Source organism: Tiliqua scincoides, chromosome 1, assembly GCF_035046505.1.
Source record: "Tiliqua scincoides isolate rTilSci1 chromosome 1, rTilSci1.hap2, whole genome shotgun sequence".
Lineage (NCBI taxonomy): Eukaryota > Metazoa > Chordata > Lepidosauria > Squamata > Scincidae > Tiliqua > Tiliqua scincoides.
Genome location: NC_089821.1, coordinates 106,657,769 through 106,673,193, shown reverse-complemented (window position 1 = coordinate 106,673,193; position 15,425 = coordinate 106,657,769). Strand labels below are relative to the sequence as shown.

General features: G+C 43.3%; 1 protein-coding gene across 1 annotated transcript in view; it reads right to left on the bottom strand.

Annotated features, from left to right (window-relative positions):
* Positions 1–15,425, bottom strand: part of RAPGEF4 (Rap guanine nucleotide exchange factor 4) — a 184,188-nt gene that overhangs the window by 33,359 nt on the left and 135,404 nt on the right. The window contains exons 14-17 of the mRNA XM_066634746.1: positions 12,338–12,484; positions 12,117–12,235; positions 4,668–4,759; positions 2,458–2,536 (exon numbers count right to left, since the gene is read on the bottom strand). Coding sequence (XP_066490843.1) covers positions 2,458–2,536; positions 4,668–4,759; positions 12,117–12,235; positions 12,338–12,484 — 437 coding nt within the window. The remainder of the gene's footprint in view (positions 1–2,457; positions 2,537–4,667; positions 4,760–12,116; positions 12,236–12,337; positions 12,485–15,425) is intronic.

Sequence of the window (15,425 nt, the reverse complement as noted above, 5' to 3'; positions counted from 1 at the left end):
CTAAGATCGGTCAGAGCAAACAAAAAAAAGGGCAAAAAAACTAAGATAACGCTCACATCTGTGCAATGGATTCCATGCTGCACAATGTGATACCCGTACTTTCAGCATTGAACATTTAGCTTATCATAGCTTTGGTGGGAAAAAGTGCTATTGCCATGCAACATACAAAGACTGCATTTTGCTAGTTCTAACTTTGCTTGTTTTGTTAACACTGATAATAGATTTTATTTCCTTTTCCCTATGTGTGGCAGCACAATAGAACTCATCCTGATCTGGTTTCCAGGGTGATTCTGTATGCTGATAATAAGGGTGATTATTACAGGGTGATTCTGTACTCCGTACATTTGATAATAGGTGGGCTCACTCCCTTCTCCCCCCCAAAAAAGAGCTCTCTGTTTTAATTAAATCAGTGGATCACAAAGTGGTGAGTCACAACCCACCATTGGAACTGAAATGGATGGGAATGGGTCATTTAAGGGGAGTGACCCATAAATGAGTGTCCCGATAGCACTGCAGCAATTGCAGTGCTGCGGGCACCTAGGCATATTTATACATACCTGGGGGGGGGGGGGCTGTGCAGTCCTCTGGAGGATCCTGGAGGCTCGCAGCTCCCGGAAGTGGGCTCCGACTGCAAATCAGAGCCCAAAGCAGTGGAGAGGAGGCTCATGGAGGGGGCTGGGAGCCTCCAGGATGCTCCAGGGGACTGCACAGCTTCCCAGGTATGTATAAATGTGCCTGGGTGCCCGCGGCACTGATAGCTGTGGTGCTGTCAGGACATCCTCCCCCATCCCAGCCCTGCCCTCGTAAGCACTTACCCTAGGTTCTCAGACTCCTGGAGAGTTTGAGAAGCACTGAATTAAATGAGGTGTAACTTACCAGTGGGGGAGAGAAACACACATGGTGACATGGAGGAGAAAGAAACAAGTGAGGCAGGATGTGCAAGGGCAAAAATGGCTCAAAATAGCTTGCAGTCACCTGCCAATTGCTACAGTTACATGGCTGTTCCATTAATGGTGGTTAATGAAAAGAAAGGGCTCAGTTTCATACCACATATTGTAAGGGTATAGGACTATAAAGGAAGTGAATAAATATACCTGAGATTTGCTTCTTCCACTCTTTTAACTTCATATTCCAGAGGCCCTTCTAACTGAGATTCAACTTGCAAAAAGGACTGGGCCTTTTTGGTGTTGGCGCCACAGCAGTGCAACTCTGTAACCCCTTCCTAGAGTGATTTGAATGGCCTCCTTGCTTTAAGAAACATCTGACTACTTATCTTTTCACATTTCACTTTTCAGGGCTGCACCTCTCTATTAACCTGCCTTTGTCCTTGAAGCTGATCTTCTTCCCAGCCATTGTTGCACAGCTCCTTGAGAAAAACTCTTCAAATTTACCCCATTGCACATTTGCACACATTTGGTTACATGCTCTGTTAATTTACAGCCCAATTCAGGCTTCCCAGTGCCCAGGGCTGCAGCGGCACTGAAATGTCTACCACTGCATCCTATGGGGCTGGGAAGCAGTGCTGAGGCTACTCTGGGTAAGGCAGCTTACACTCCCTTACCCCATGTAATCCCCAAATGGCCCTGATGGGTCTCCTCAGATCTGAGCCCGCTATTGAGCAGAAGCAGATTCAAGAAGTTCCCTGTTGGGTTTCCTGGGCTGGGAGGGGGGTTAGAATATGGTAGCAGGGTCTGCCGCCATCTCTGCTCCATTCCCTCCCCAGCCACACCTTCCCTCGCCCAAACTTACCACTCTGCCACCTGGCACTCACTTGGAGCTCCGGGCAGCGATCCCCCATCTACCCCCTGGCGCTGGCTCAGCATGGGCTCATGATGAGCCAGCTCCAGTGCTGGACTGGCACAGGTGTACCTTACGGCACTTTTGCAACACTGTGCACCGGCGCTGGATCAGGCCCTTAATCTACTAATTTCTTTTTAAGGAAAAGCAAATCCCAAAAGCTTCATATACCTGAAGCTTGGTCTCCTCACAACTCCACCTCTATCCGTATTTCCCTTCCTTCCCTTTCTGGTTAAGCACTTTGGCACACTGAATCTAATGTATACGTTGCATACATGTGTGCAGAATGACTGCAATTGTTCAAATGGTTGCTACTGCATTGAGTAAAGAATAAAAGCAAGGTGTTCAGTTCTGGAAAAAGGAAGTATGTATATACGAATAGGAATCATATAAGGGCAATGAAAGACACAATGAAAGTTTTCACGAAGTGAGGCATAATGGTGACCTGGTCATGCTAAAATTATTCTCGGATAGAAATGAGGCAGCTGCTAGTTCTGATGGCTGGACACTGTCTCGTAGTGCCTCTTGTCAAAGTTGAATACTTGGATCAATTGCAATGATCTGATCAACTTTAATTGCCTTTGAAGAACTGGCAGCATTCACTTCTGATGAGGTAAATCTTGAAAAGGTTGAAAAGTTTTTTCATTTCAAAAAGGATATTGAGCCATTAAAGCTGGGCAAAGCTGATTATTTGGCATGAACACACACTGCATCATAACAAAATCGTGTATGCCAGGATCTGTGAAAAGAAAGCCAAAAGGAAGAGAAAATTATTCCAGCATGTTATTCTGAGATAACTGTCTACCTCAGTGAAAGACCTTGTTCACTTCCCAAATAGCACAAAGAACTTTGGCCTATTATATTTTCCAATTGATTAAATGTTTTGACTTGGAACCTAAAACCACAAGCTGTTTTATACATGCAGAAATACAAAATAACTTCAAATTTTTGATTTTACCATATTGGAACTTCCCAATTCTTCTCCTCCTTAACCTGTTTCAGAATATTGTTATCTGTCAATGAATTTCCCCCAAGCTTCATATCAGAAGTGTTTTGGTTCGAATATGAATTTAAAAGAAGTATTTGGTTTATCCAAACTTGGGAGTAGTTTCCCTTTCTGCAACTGGGGAATATAATTCATGATATTTATCAAAATTAACATCAAGGAGGTTCAATAAAATATCTCTGAGATTTAAAAAAAATACTGAGCATTTTTTTTTGTAAAAATAAGGTACTTCTCAGCAAAGAGGGAAAACAATACAGAACACAATATTCTGAAAGATCTCTCAATTGACCAATTTGCTATGATGTCATGGAATGGTTGCCAATATCCCAACAGCTCAGGCTGAAGGTGTCAGTACTTAGGTAACTGAGATGCTGAGGGAACAGCAACTACAAGAACCAGATGATAAGGGAGCTGAAGGAAAGGAATAGACTGAAAAGCAGATACTTAAGAGGAGGATGGCTGGAGGAGACAGAAGCATGAGGGGAAAAAAGAGGGGAAGAAGAAAGAAAATTGCAAGGAGAATGACAAGGTGCCAAATGACCAAATGAGAGGATGACCAAATGAGAAGGAATGGCTCTGTGTTGTTGAAAGGAAGATTGTAAACAGAGAAGGACCATAACTCAGTGAAAGAAAATCTGCCTTGCTCGCAGGAGGTCTCAGATTCAAACCACAGAAAAATTCCTGTCTGAGTAGCCTGGAGAGCTGCTGCCAGTCAGTGATGACAATACTGAGCTAGGTGGATCAATGGTCTGGCGTGGTATAAAACAGCCTCTTATATTCTTGTAGCCTAGGGAAAGTTGGTATAGAAATCGATTAAATAAATAAATATTCCTAGATATGAGAGTCTTGGACCTGGGCAAATGAGGGAGCATAGTATTGAGGGCTAAATTTCACATATTATTTATAACCATTCTGGCAAATCTAAGGTTGCAGTCTTAAACCGTGAAATAATTTAACCTTGGTTATTCTCAGGGAAATCAGCAGGGTCAGATAAAGATTCTATGGTCCTCCATGCTCCCAAATATGTGAAATTATCTCACAGGAAAAAGTGTACAAAACCCAATGAATTTTAGCCAGGGCACTGTTTTGTTTTGCTACTATGAACAACAAATAGTTTTAGAGGTTTCTTTTTTATTATTTAAGGGAATGCAAAAGTAAAAAGAACAAACAAAATAAATGAGTGATTGCAGATGTTGGTATGCCCCCACAACAGGAAAAACCTTGTGGTTGAAGCAGTAAGCCATACGCTGACAAATGGAAAACTGCCCCAAGATATTTTGGATAACAACAGTGTTGTTTGAAAAATGTTGTTTTTAATAAAAGCCAAACAGAAATTATAAATTGTTATTGGGCACCTTCTGCATCCAGGTTCTAGCTCACTGAAACAAAGCAGTTTTGGAAGGGGACACAGCTACTTCATGTGAGTGTACCCATTATTAGGGCCTGGCTTCAGGTTTCAGTGGACTTGGCAAACAGCTGAACATGGCTAAACCCCTATCTGAAGTTGACTCTTAGAGAGTAGCTTTGTCACCACCACTCAAAGACCCTGAGCACATAAGTGGTCTCAGGGATTAGTAGTGGGTCCTTCTGAGGACCCTTGGCCAGTGATGCCAATTGTTGCCAGTTGCCAATACTGACTGTGTATTTATGATCTGTCTGAAAATCCTGAAAATAATTTCTGTCTGAAAATAATTGTTGCCACAATGCTGGCTGTGTATTTATGCTCTGTCTGAAAATGCTACACAGAATTAGACTGCCTGGATCCCCGTGAAATTGAATTTAAGTGGTCTGGAGAAAAGGACTGCAGCTCTTACTCTCCATATTAATCTACCATTATGAATAGGCTTTTATTAAATCAGTCTACCCGCCGTTCCTTCGCTTAATGTTGATTCAAGGCGCATCGTTTCTAGGAAGTGTTCCAAAATTTTCTCTGGTGTTCCTGACATCACAATATACCTGAGTAAGGAAAAGGGAAATGATTACGTAAAATACCACTTGGAGCTTGCTGAAAGAAGGATGGTGTGGATAGAACTGTAACAAAATACATTGGAGTTTATGTTGCTTTAAGAAGGTCTACTTCTAAACTGGACCACAGAGACTTGGGCTAGAAACTGGGAGGGAACTCAGCAGAGTATGAGCTTGGTTGAGGCCTGTTGTTAATGTTATTCACTGCTAATAGTATTCAATGCTAATAGTTAATAGTATTCACTGTTGCTCACTTACTTAATGAACTATTACATAGTTTCAGAAATGGGCCTACTAGCATTCCTGTCAGCTACACTAGAAGCTCCCACTGCATTTTAGAAAATGAAACCAAAGTAAAGCCAATAAAACTACACAGATTATCCTCCTTTAAGAACTGTACCAAATGGCTGGGGCAAAACCTTGCATTGGGGCCCCCATGGAGTCTCCTTATAGCATATTGGCTGCTACTACTGCAACTACTGAGTTCAGGGCCCAGTGCTGGACATGATGCCTGGCCCAGTGGGCCCCCTGATGCCACCCCAGTGGGAAACATTTAGGAAAACCAGGAGAGGTGGGAACAGTGCTTTCAGCTCTGCAAGACTCAGAATCAGACTTTCAAGTTTATGTTCAATTGCATGGAGCTGGAGAAGAGGACTTCCAAGTGTATGAAGACACAGTTACAACATTCTCCTTAGGCTTTAAAGCAACAGTAGCATATACAGGGTGACCCCCAAAAAAAACAGAACCCACAAATCTTTGAATAAAACTGTTAATTTTAATTTTTCTTTGGAAAGAACATGACTTTTATGCAAAGCGACCAAGATAACTGAAACTCTGGGGAATAATTGTACACAGATTGAAGTTTGAATCCAGTAAGTTTCTTGAAATTTACTGGACCTTTGTAGGATTTAATAACATTTTTAAGGGTTCTGTTTTTTTTTTTGGGTCACCCTGTAGTATATGAATAAGATGTAAAGTCTGTACTGAGCATAAGCTGGGTAAATGTTATCTAGTATATTTTTATGGTTTGATTTTAGCATGACCTGAATGACCTTAACTATTTTAACACCTGATGGTTTTATTACCTTTAATTCCAAAATAGGCTAAAGATAACCAGGGATCAACACAGAAAGGAATCCAAGTTTAGGTATTACAAGAGAGATCTGAGAGCCCAATCCTGGGCTGGATGCACTGGCTTAACGCTGGTGTACAATGTCGCAAATGTGCCATAAGGCACATTTGCGAGGCCTAATGCTGGGTCAGTGCCTGTGCTAGCCTAGCGCTGGCCGGCGCTGGGCTAGCGCCGGGCGGGTGCCTGGTCTCTGCCACTTGGTGGTTGCATGGACTGCCAAGCCGCAGAGAGGAAAGCGGGGGTGGGGGGAGGTGTTCCAGGGAGGAGGGAGGGGGTGGAGGGCAGGGAGAGGGCCGGGAAGGCATGTCAGGGGGAGCGAGTGGGGCAGGACTGGTGGAGCTCTGCTCCACCGAATCCTGAGCGTTTGTGTGGGGCTCACTTCCGTTTGCGAACACTCTTCCCTCACTGCTGACCTTTTGGTCGGCAGTGAATTGAGTAGCCCCTTTGAGGGACCACTTTCCTTACCGGGGGGAAGCGGACAAAAGTCCCCTTCTCCTGACGTGCCACCCGTGGCTACCCGAGGTGTGCAGGATGTGGCGGTAGCCGTTTTTGGTGCCACTGAAGCCATGTGCCACAGGAGCTCAGGACTGGGCTGTGGGTTGGGAAGAGGAATAGGAAAAACAGGGTACATATCAGGGCAAAGAAATTTCCAGTGTGGCCCACTTGTGATGGACACCAGCAAATAAGCAAAGCTATTAGAAAATTCCAGAATCAATAGTAACAAAGCTATTTGCTATCTTACAGATAAAATGACCCTGCAGACAAAATGACCAGAAACCTTTGGGACTGGATACTGCTGTTCCTTATAGCTGAAGGTAAATTGTCTTGAGGTGTTCTATTATGTTTTCTTGTGGTTATTTCCACATGTTTTTTTCTGCAGTTATATACAGTTTTTATATCTGCATTTTTTCCTTCTGTTTTTGAGCTTTACATAGAGCAGCACTTTGTGATGGCCTGTTGCTGAAACAAGTAAAATAGACTATTGACTAATATCACATGTTGAGAGATTTTAACATAATGACCACAGTTCCTGGGCACTGAAATAACAGAATCTTCTGTTGAGCTCCCCTATTTCGATTCCTAGTCAATGGATTTCTTTTAATGTATCACTTGCTTCTTACAACTTTGCATCATTTTACTGCACTCAAGCAGAGGAGAAAAAATCTGAAACTTCACCCCCCAAAAACTCCTGCTGAGAAGTAAGTGGTGGAACTGAGCTCCTGGGAGCTCCTCCTCACTTTGAGTGCTGGCCATCACACAGTGCTTTTACTTGCTAACCCTTTAGGAAGAGTGCATTGATGTCCCAAGTACGCACACCCTTGTTAAGCCAAGTGCACAGATTTGCAGAGACACTAATCTTGGGGAGTGAAGGAGAGAAAGACTTCAGTTTGCTATACTTTGAATATGAAAGTGAAATGAACCAGTGGAAGTGGTCTGCAGTGCCGGAAGACTAGTTGGGAGCAATATTCTTCGCGAGATCAGTCAGTTAAGAGAAGATGCAGTTGTCCATTAGGAGAACTTTGGCAGGCAGATCTTCAGTTAGCTTCTCAAATAAAATCTCTTTGAAATAGGGCTGTGCTCATAGCTGCAGAGACGAGCAGGGTTGGTGAACACGGAAGGACACAAACTGCATCTCAGGCCATGTATTCCCTAATGGAATTCTTTCCTAGCATGTCACTTTCTAAAAATGAGGAAAGCTAGAGGGAAGACTTTCTGGGTGTCATGTTTAATGCAGAGAAAACTCTGATCCCAGATGTGTGGAAGTTCCCTTACTGGTGAGTAATAGGTGTTTTTAGAATGCCCCTTTGTTTTTAATAGTACAGTACATATATTCCAGGACTGTGTTCTGGGCTAAAACTATTCAATATTCCTTCTCTAATACTGATTTTATGTCATAATAACATAATTATATAGGTTTAAGAATCATCCTTGCTCCTCAGAGAACCTAGGAAATGTAGTTCTGCAAGGAGAGGGTTAGAATTCTCAGCACGTAATGAATTTATAATTCCCAAAAAGTCATTATAGTCTTTAGTTGGTCCTGGAAAACAGTCCTATTCCCGTGAGCTTTAATAAGATCTTTTTCATGTGCTTTTTCATTCTGCTGTGGTGCTTTTTTATTTGACTGCTTTTTTATTTTAATTTTTTTCAGTCTGCTATTCTTTTTTTAGACTAATTATTTATCTTTAAACAAATTCTATCTGGCCCTTCAGATCTAGCAGGGGCCGACAGGTAGGTTTACAACAAATCAGACTATATGACTATTGTATTATATATATATTATCTCAGTTGTTTTTAAACAGAGTAAGCCACCTTGAATATGTTTTCCTACAGAAAAGTGGGATATGTTTTATACATAAAGTGGTGTAGAACCAATATAAGTATCAGGAAGCCATTACAGTTAGGGCACAATCCAAACCTGCGCTGGAGCAGGCAAGCCAGGAGGTTGGAACCAATGCAGGTTCGTTGGCTGTAGTGGCTCAGCCAGAGGCAAGGGGCCGCTCTTTCCCTTACCCTTGGGTAAGGGCTGCACGCCCCAATGGGTCTCCTCGGACCTGCGCCACCTCTGGAGCCACAGCTGACCTCTGGAGGTGGCGCAAGTCTGAGGAGAGTAGAGCGGCTTGAAGCCGCTCCATTCTCCCCAGGGATGGCGGCTGGGATCCGCAATAACCGCCGGGTCCCAGCCCTGCCCTGGCTCCCTGCATGCCCCGCCCCCGGGGCTGCCCATCACCTGCTCTCACCCTGCCCAGAAACACCCCCTCCCACCTCCGCCCCACCCCCCACAGCTACATTTGCCACTTGTGTCAGCATGGGTGCGCTGGCACAAGCGGCGGGGAGGAAGCCAAAGTGGAGGCTTCTGCTGGCCTCCGTGCATTGGCGCATCTAGATGCACTGATGCAGTTTCCTCCCACAAAGGGGCAAACATGCTTTAAGGCACGTTTGCGACCCTCCCGGGGCTCCTAAGCTGGCATAAGTGCCAGTTAGGATTGCGCCCTGTGTCATATAAATGCACATTTGGCAAGCCCAACAAATTATTGGAAAAATATTCACCTTGATAAAAATCACGTGGGCTGCCACAGCTAGTGCCAACGTGAGGAAATAAGACTCCTATGGCATTGGGAACAAAAAAGAGGAAGGGAAAGGGGTCTGAAAAACAATGCAGCATCAAAACAATGCAAAGGTATTGCCAAAGTATGCCAAGACTTTGGAAAATGTGTTGGCTGCCAAAAACAAGTGGAACAGTTGTTTCAGTGCAGTAGTTCAGTAAAAAAAATTTTAAGAAAAGAGAATTAACTGAATGCTTTGAGAAACTGAATACATTGAACTAGCTGCAAATGCAAAGTGGTCTAAAATGAGTTTAAATGGAAATAGTTCCATTGACTCAGGATAATTTCCATTCTAGAAAATTTGGTGCTAGGAATAAATTACTTACAGCACATCATTTGGCTGACTCTGATAACAAAATCATAAGTTATGCTGAAAGACTAAATGTGTTTGGGGGAAATTGAAAAATGTCAGAAATCGTTTCTTAAATTCTCTGTGTATAAAAACGTATCACTAAAATGTGGGAACAGATGGCTGATAAAACACTACATTAAAATAATCTCCAAAATAGATAAATGTAATAACAAATTCACACGCACACATACACACACAAACAAAATTTACATAAGAGCCCTCAAAGAAGGATGAAAACTGAAGATCAAGAAGGATAATATATAAAAGGTTTAAAGTATATGCTATCGCTGAAGTTATGGTGGCTGTGCAGAAATCTGAATCTGATCATTTAAGATTTTTAGCAGTGCCATACCTCACAGCACAGGAAGCATAGTTCAGATACAGAACATTGTTCAGAAATAGAGTACACACTTTGAATGTAGAAGGCAATAAGTTCAATCCTTGTCAACTTTGAGGAATGGATCTGAAACAGCAAGACCAAACAAGACTCCTGGCTGGGACCTTGAAGAGCTGCTGGTGGTCAAGATAGTTTTCCCTCAGCTAAACAGCCAATGGTCTGACAATATAATACAGCCCTCACATCTTTATAGCATGAGAAACAACATTGTTATCATTGCACAACAAAGTTGGGTTTCCATTGGCTGAGAAGATATACAAGATCAGCCAGCATGGGGGTGTGTACTTGTCTGACCAACAAGCTCAGTAAAGTCTTTCTGATTCTCAACCAGCTCCGTGAAGTCTCTCTCGGACTAGGCTGTATGTATGAAGAGCAATGGCAAAATACTCTTTTACTCTGTGTATGTTCCCACGGTGACAGGTTTTCCAGGCTCAGGTGCAGGGAGGATTTCTCACATAATGTGGCCATGGAATCTGGTCAGGTTAACCAGAAGAGGACAAAACAAAGATAATTGTCAGAGGACCTGCTGGAAGATGGAACCAGGGATAACAGTCCATCTGACATTAACTAGAACGGCTGGAAAAACTGGGCAGGATAAAAGCTAAGACACTAGAATAGAATGGTGCCACACCAGTATAGATACATGCTGCATGGTCAGGGTCTGGAAACTAGAAAAGGAACAGCAAGGCAGGGAGTCAGTTAAAGGAATTAAAGGAGAAGATGGAGCTTAAGCAGCAGCAACAATTAGCAGCGCACAGTCAAGAAGCAGAAAACAATCAGCACAAGTTAGACCTGGCTAATTGTGACTGTAGGGCTGCCATCCTATACATAGAGATGTTTGAAAATGGTATTATTTACCTTACTCAGAAGTAAGTCCATTGTGTTCAGTAAGACTTAGGGTATAAATCTCACTGGAAACAAAACACCTCTACCTGTGTGCATTTAACTGAGAGCATATCCCACTAAACTCAGTGGGGCTTACTTTTGAGTAGACATGCACAGGATTGTTCTATAAGTGTAATGGGTTAGGGCCCAATCCTGTGCCGAGCTCCACTGCTGTCGTTGGGTGTCACAAAGGTGCTGAAAGGCATGGCCACGACATCTAGAGAGAAGGGGCCTCAGCACCGCACTGATAATTCGACGGTGCTGGTGGCAGTAAGTTCACCTGCTGAGCGGTGGTGTGGGTTTGCAGGATGGGGGGAAAACCAGCCCAGGAGGAAGGTAGGACCAGCACTGCTCCACTGGATCCTATCCTTCGTGTTCGGCTGAAAAGCCCAGCATGGAGGTGCTCTCATCTGTGCCAGTAAAATAGCCAGTGCAGACTTGAGAAGTCCCATTGTGGGGCCTGGGGCTTTCCTCAGGGGAAGGGGACAAAGGTCCTCTTACCCCAAGGAGACCTCTGTGGCCTCAGTGGGTCCGCTGGATATAGCAGTCACCATTTTGGCGCTAGTGTGCCTGGCAGCGCTGCCAGGGATAGGACTGGGCTGACCATTAGCCTGTTAGGAATCAAGACACAGGCTGGCAAAGTTTAGCCATAATGGCTAGATTGTTTCTTCCAGAGGGAGAATGTTCCTCAAAGAGAGGCAGGTAGGGCTTCAATCCCTTCTGACTCCTTTCAAGCCCTTTAGGAGATCACCATGATGGAGAGCAGGTTGACTGCAAATCAAGTGAATCAGTAAAGGTTTGTTGAGGGACAGTGCTGCTCAGTTTGAAATAGGTAAAAAATAAGATTAGTAATGTAGCATTTTAAAGCGCTCCTAAAAACTGTATTCTACTAAGAATGGAATAATTCTAGCATAATTCTATCCCAATAGCTTTGTCTATCTGAATTATGGTTTTTCTTTGGATATTTTCCTTAGTAACTTATTAAATGCATTGTTTGTTTCTTGTTTTTAAAAGGCAGAATTTAGAATTGTTCTCAAATGAACATGAGTACAGCCTCTACATCCTAAATCCTTCACAGTCTTTGGGAATCGGACTAAACAATTTGATGCAGGGTGAATAATGGGTAGATATGCATTATGATAATTGAAAATCCAAAAATTAAAATATATGTTATTTGTAATAAAAAGTGTGGTTGTTAAAGTTCTTCTCCTGCTTAATAATACTCCTTATGGTTTGTGGAGTTTTCCTAATGCTTTTGTACATAGGAAATATCTAGAGTGAGAACTGCATAGAATTTATTACGGCAAGCTTAAAGATTTCATACAAAGGGGTTGGAAGCTGATATTTTGGTCATTGTAGAGTATGTGATTAGTGGATAATTTCTTTTAAAAATGGCATTCTTAGACAGCTAGATGCTGCTTGTTAAATAATGCCATTTGAAAGAATCATATAGGATTGACACTGGAATGAAAACATACTTGTGCTGAGGAGGCTGTGAGTTTCCTTGGTTAGAAGCCCTGCTTCCTGCTGGAATCTTCTCAAGGACCAAGACATCTTGGTCATGTTCCTTAAGTCGGACAGTGTTTGCTTCAACATCCTGAAAGATAATTTTTAAAAGCAATGTAGATGCAGTTATTTGAGGGTAAGCTCAGAAGGAGGACAAATGGACTGGGCCCATCTTTATTCAACAATTATTTACCCGGAGTATCCTGTTAAAATCTTCCTTGTCAACTCTCAAGAAGTGGCAGTTGTCTTCTCGTAGCACAATGGATGCTGCTCTTGGAGCATCGTTCACTAATGCTAACTTGCCAAAATCATCGCCTTCATGTAGGGTACATACCACCCCCTAAAAAAAATAACAAAACATTTATGCAGAGACCCCATCATTTAGAGTTTGTACCACCGAGTCTCCATGTGCAAACACTGGATTTCCAAGTCAAATACAACAACACACTCATCTGGCAGGAAATCAACCACCAAGATAATGGCTACAAAACAATACAAGGCAGCTGGTTATTATTAATACTACAGAAAAGGAAGGGCAAAGAAAGAATGAGGTTTGTGCTCTGAAATTTGATGCACAGACAGACCTCTGGCTCCACATATGGTGCCAAGTTGCTGTTTGTTTTTGTTTTTTTAAGTCAGCGCTTTTTCAAAAACCAAGTTTGTTGAATAACAGACTTTCTTCAGCAACTATCAGCCTCGAATATGTATTCTGCTTCATTCGTATGTTGCAGTGCTATCTCAGATCGTATTTATTATAATATAGCTTTCAGCGATTGAGGAGTTCATGGGATCTAACTTTTTATTAACACCAAATGAAAATATTTGATTTATTTTATTTAAATTTACTGTGTCCCATCTTTTAAAATATATAGTCAGAGAGGCTTACAATCTACTATAAATATATAACAGCGCAATCCTAACTTGCTCTGGAACAGGCAGGCTGGTGAGCCTGCGCTGTATCCTGTGCAAGTTTCAGGCTGGCTGAAGCTCAGCTCAAGGCAAAGGAAAAAAATTCCCCTTATCACAGGGACACCCGCAGCAGTCCCAATAGGTCTACTTAGATCTGCACCTAAAGAGGTGGCACAGGTCTGAGCAGAACGAAGCAGCCTGGAGCTGCTCTGCGCTGCCTGGGAATGGGGCTAGGATCAAGCATAAGTGCTGGATCCTGACCCTGTTTCCCACTCCCTATCTGCCCACTCATGGGTCGACAAGCCTCCCATCCTCCCCCCAAAACACCTCTGCCCCACCTCCTCCCCACAACCCCCCAGACCCCCACACCAGCTGAGCTTGGCCGGCACAAACTTACGTCTCAGTTGTGTGGAGGCTGGATCTCACCTCCATTGGCCAGTGTGCATCCCTGCATCAGCCCAGCCGACTCACAGGAAGACGCAAACTTGCTTTACAGCACATCTGCAACCTTCCCAGGCCAATGCAAGGGACTTGCGCCAGTTGAGCACATCCTTAGGATTGCGCTCTAAGTGTATTTAGTAACTACAAGATAGATGTTATTGTTTCAAATGGAACGAATTTAAAAGGAAACACATTTGTTTGGTCATTTACACCTTGAGCTGCAATCCAAGGAAAGTCTCTTGTGCACAAGAACTAAACATTTTAATGTACTTGGACTCTGTATGTGTTTTGTTTTTTTCCCCCTAAATAGAAACTGTGGGAGGCAGATCCAGATTGGGACCACAGCAGGTGCAAAGGGTTAAACCTTTTCCAATACACATATAGTGGTCCCAATCTGGATTACCATCTTCCTCTGCAGCTGCTATTTAGAGAATGAAAATCAGATGCATGGGGCCAAAGCATGCCATAATTAACATGCAATTTGTCCTTAAGTCATACTGAAAAGAAATCAATGGGACCTGTTTGGTTGGACTGTATCAGCAGGGTCAGCTTGTGTAGGCATCTTTCCGTCCAATCATAATGGGGCTTTATGCTGGTAGAACATGTGTTATGCCAGCATAACCTGCTTTATGACTGTCATAAATGTGACTAGGCCAGTGTGAGGGGCCTGGCCACCACCACAAGAGGCCAGGTCTACAAGAAGATGGATGTAGGACCCCCATCAGTGCAAGTAAGCCGGTGCAGAGGGTTGGAGAGAGATGGGGAGGGGATTGAATGAGGTGGGGATGGGCAAAACGGGATAGTGATGGTGGTGGGGAGAGTGGGTTTGGCAGTGGCAGCACACACCAACTCCTAAACCCCCTGTGGGCTTTGAACTTGCACCAGCAACCAAGATGTAGCAGGTCTGAGTTGACCCATGGTGGCTGCTGGGGGTTACTCCAGAGCAATGGAATAATGTTCCATTACCCCAGTAGTACTCAAACTTTTCTGGCCAGTGGCTCCCTTGACCCCCGTGGCTGTTGGCCATGACTCCCCATCATGTTCCTGAGGGCTGGAAGTGACATCATTAAACAGGAAGTGGCCAGAAATATTAACTATATTAATAATAATTATATTAATCGTATCATTAATTAAATGCATATCTTGAAATATATTATTAATACACAGCAATATACATGCTTTATAAATGATCAGCTGCTGATCACTGTTGGAGACAGGATGCTGGAGTAGGTAGATTTAGTCTGGTCCAGGAAGACTCATTTTTTTAACTTTGTAAGCATACCAATAGAATTGTTTTATTAAATGAACTTTGTGAACAACCAGTCTGACCAACATTACACACACACACACACACCCCTGCAGACCCCAATCCAACTAGTCATTTCTCCCATTCTTCTTGGATAGGACTGAACCCTTTATTAATTTAATGAAATCAAATTTTTCCAGCAGCTGATGCGGAAAACAAAAATAGACCATGAAAATATATCGGAGCTGATAAGGGTTTGGTTAGGAAGCTGATTTGTCTCCTATACTAGGAGATGCACAGCTCAAGCCTATGCGTGTCTACTCAGAAGTAAGTCCCATTAGAGTCAATGGGGCTTACTCCCAGGAAAGTGTGGATAGGATTGGGCTGGCAATCACTTAATCAATGGCTGTTTCCACAGGGAAACACAGGCAGCTTACTCCTACTGCCCAAGGTCTCACAGCTTGGCACAGTTCCCAGGGAGTGTGTGCAACAGCCTTGCTGGAAAGCTTGCTTCGAGGACAGTAACACAGCAGACAGCAGGGTCCTTCACCAAACGTGTATTTACATCAGATACAGTGCAGTCCAGTACAGGCATTCAGCATTGGTCTCATGCAGGGAACTCTCTGACACAAGGTTTAGAGCGCAGCAACCAAGTGCTCCGCAGCTATCCATCCAACAACCCCAC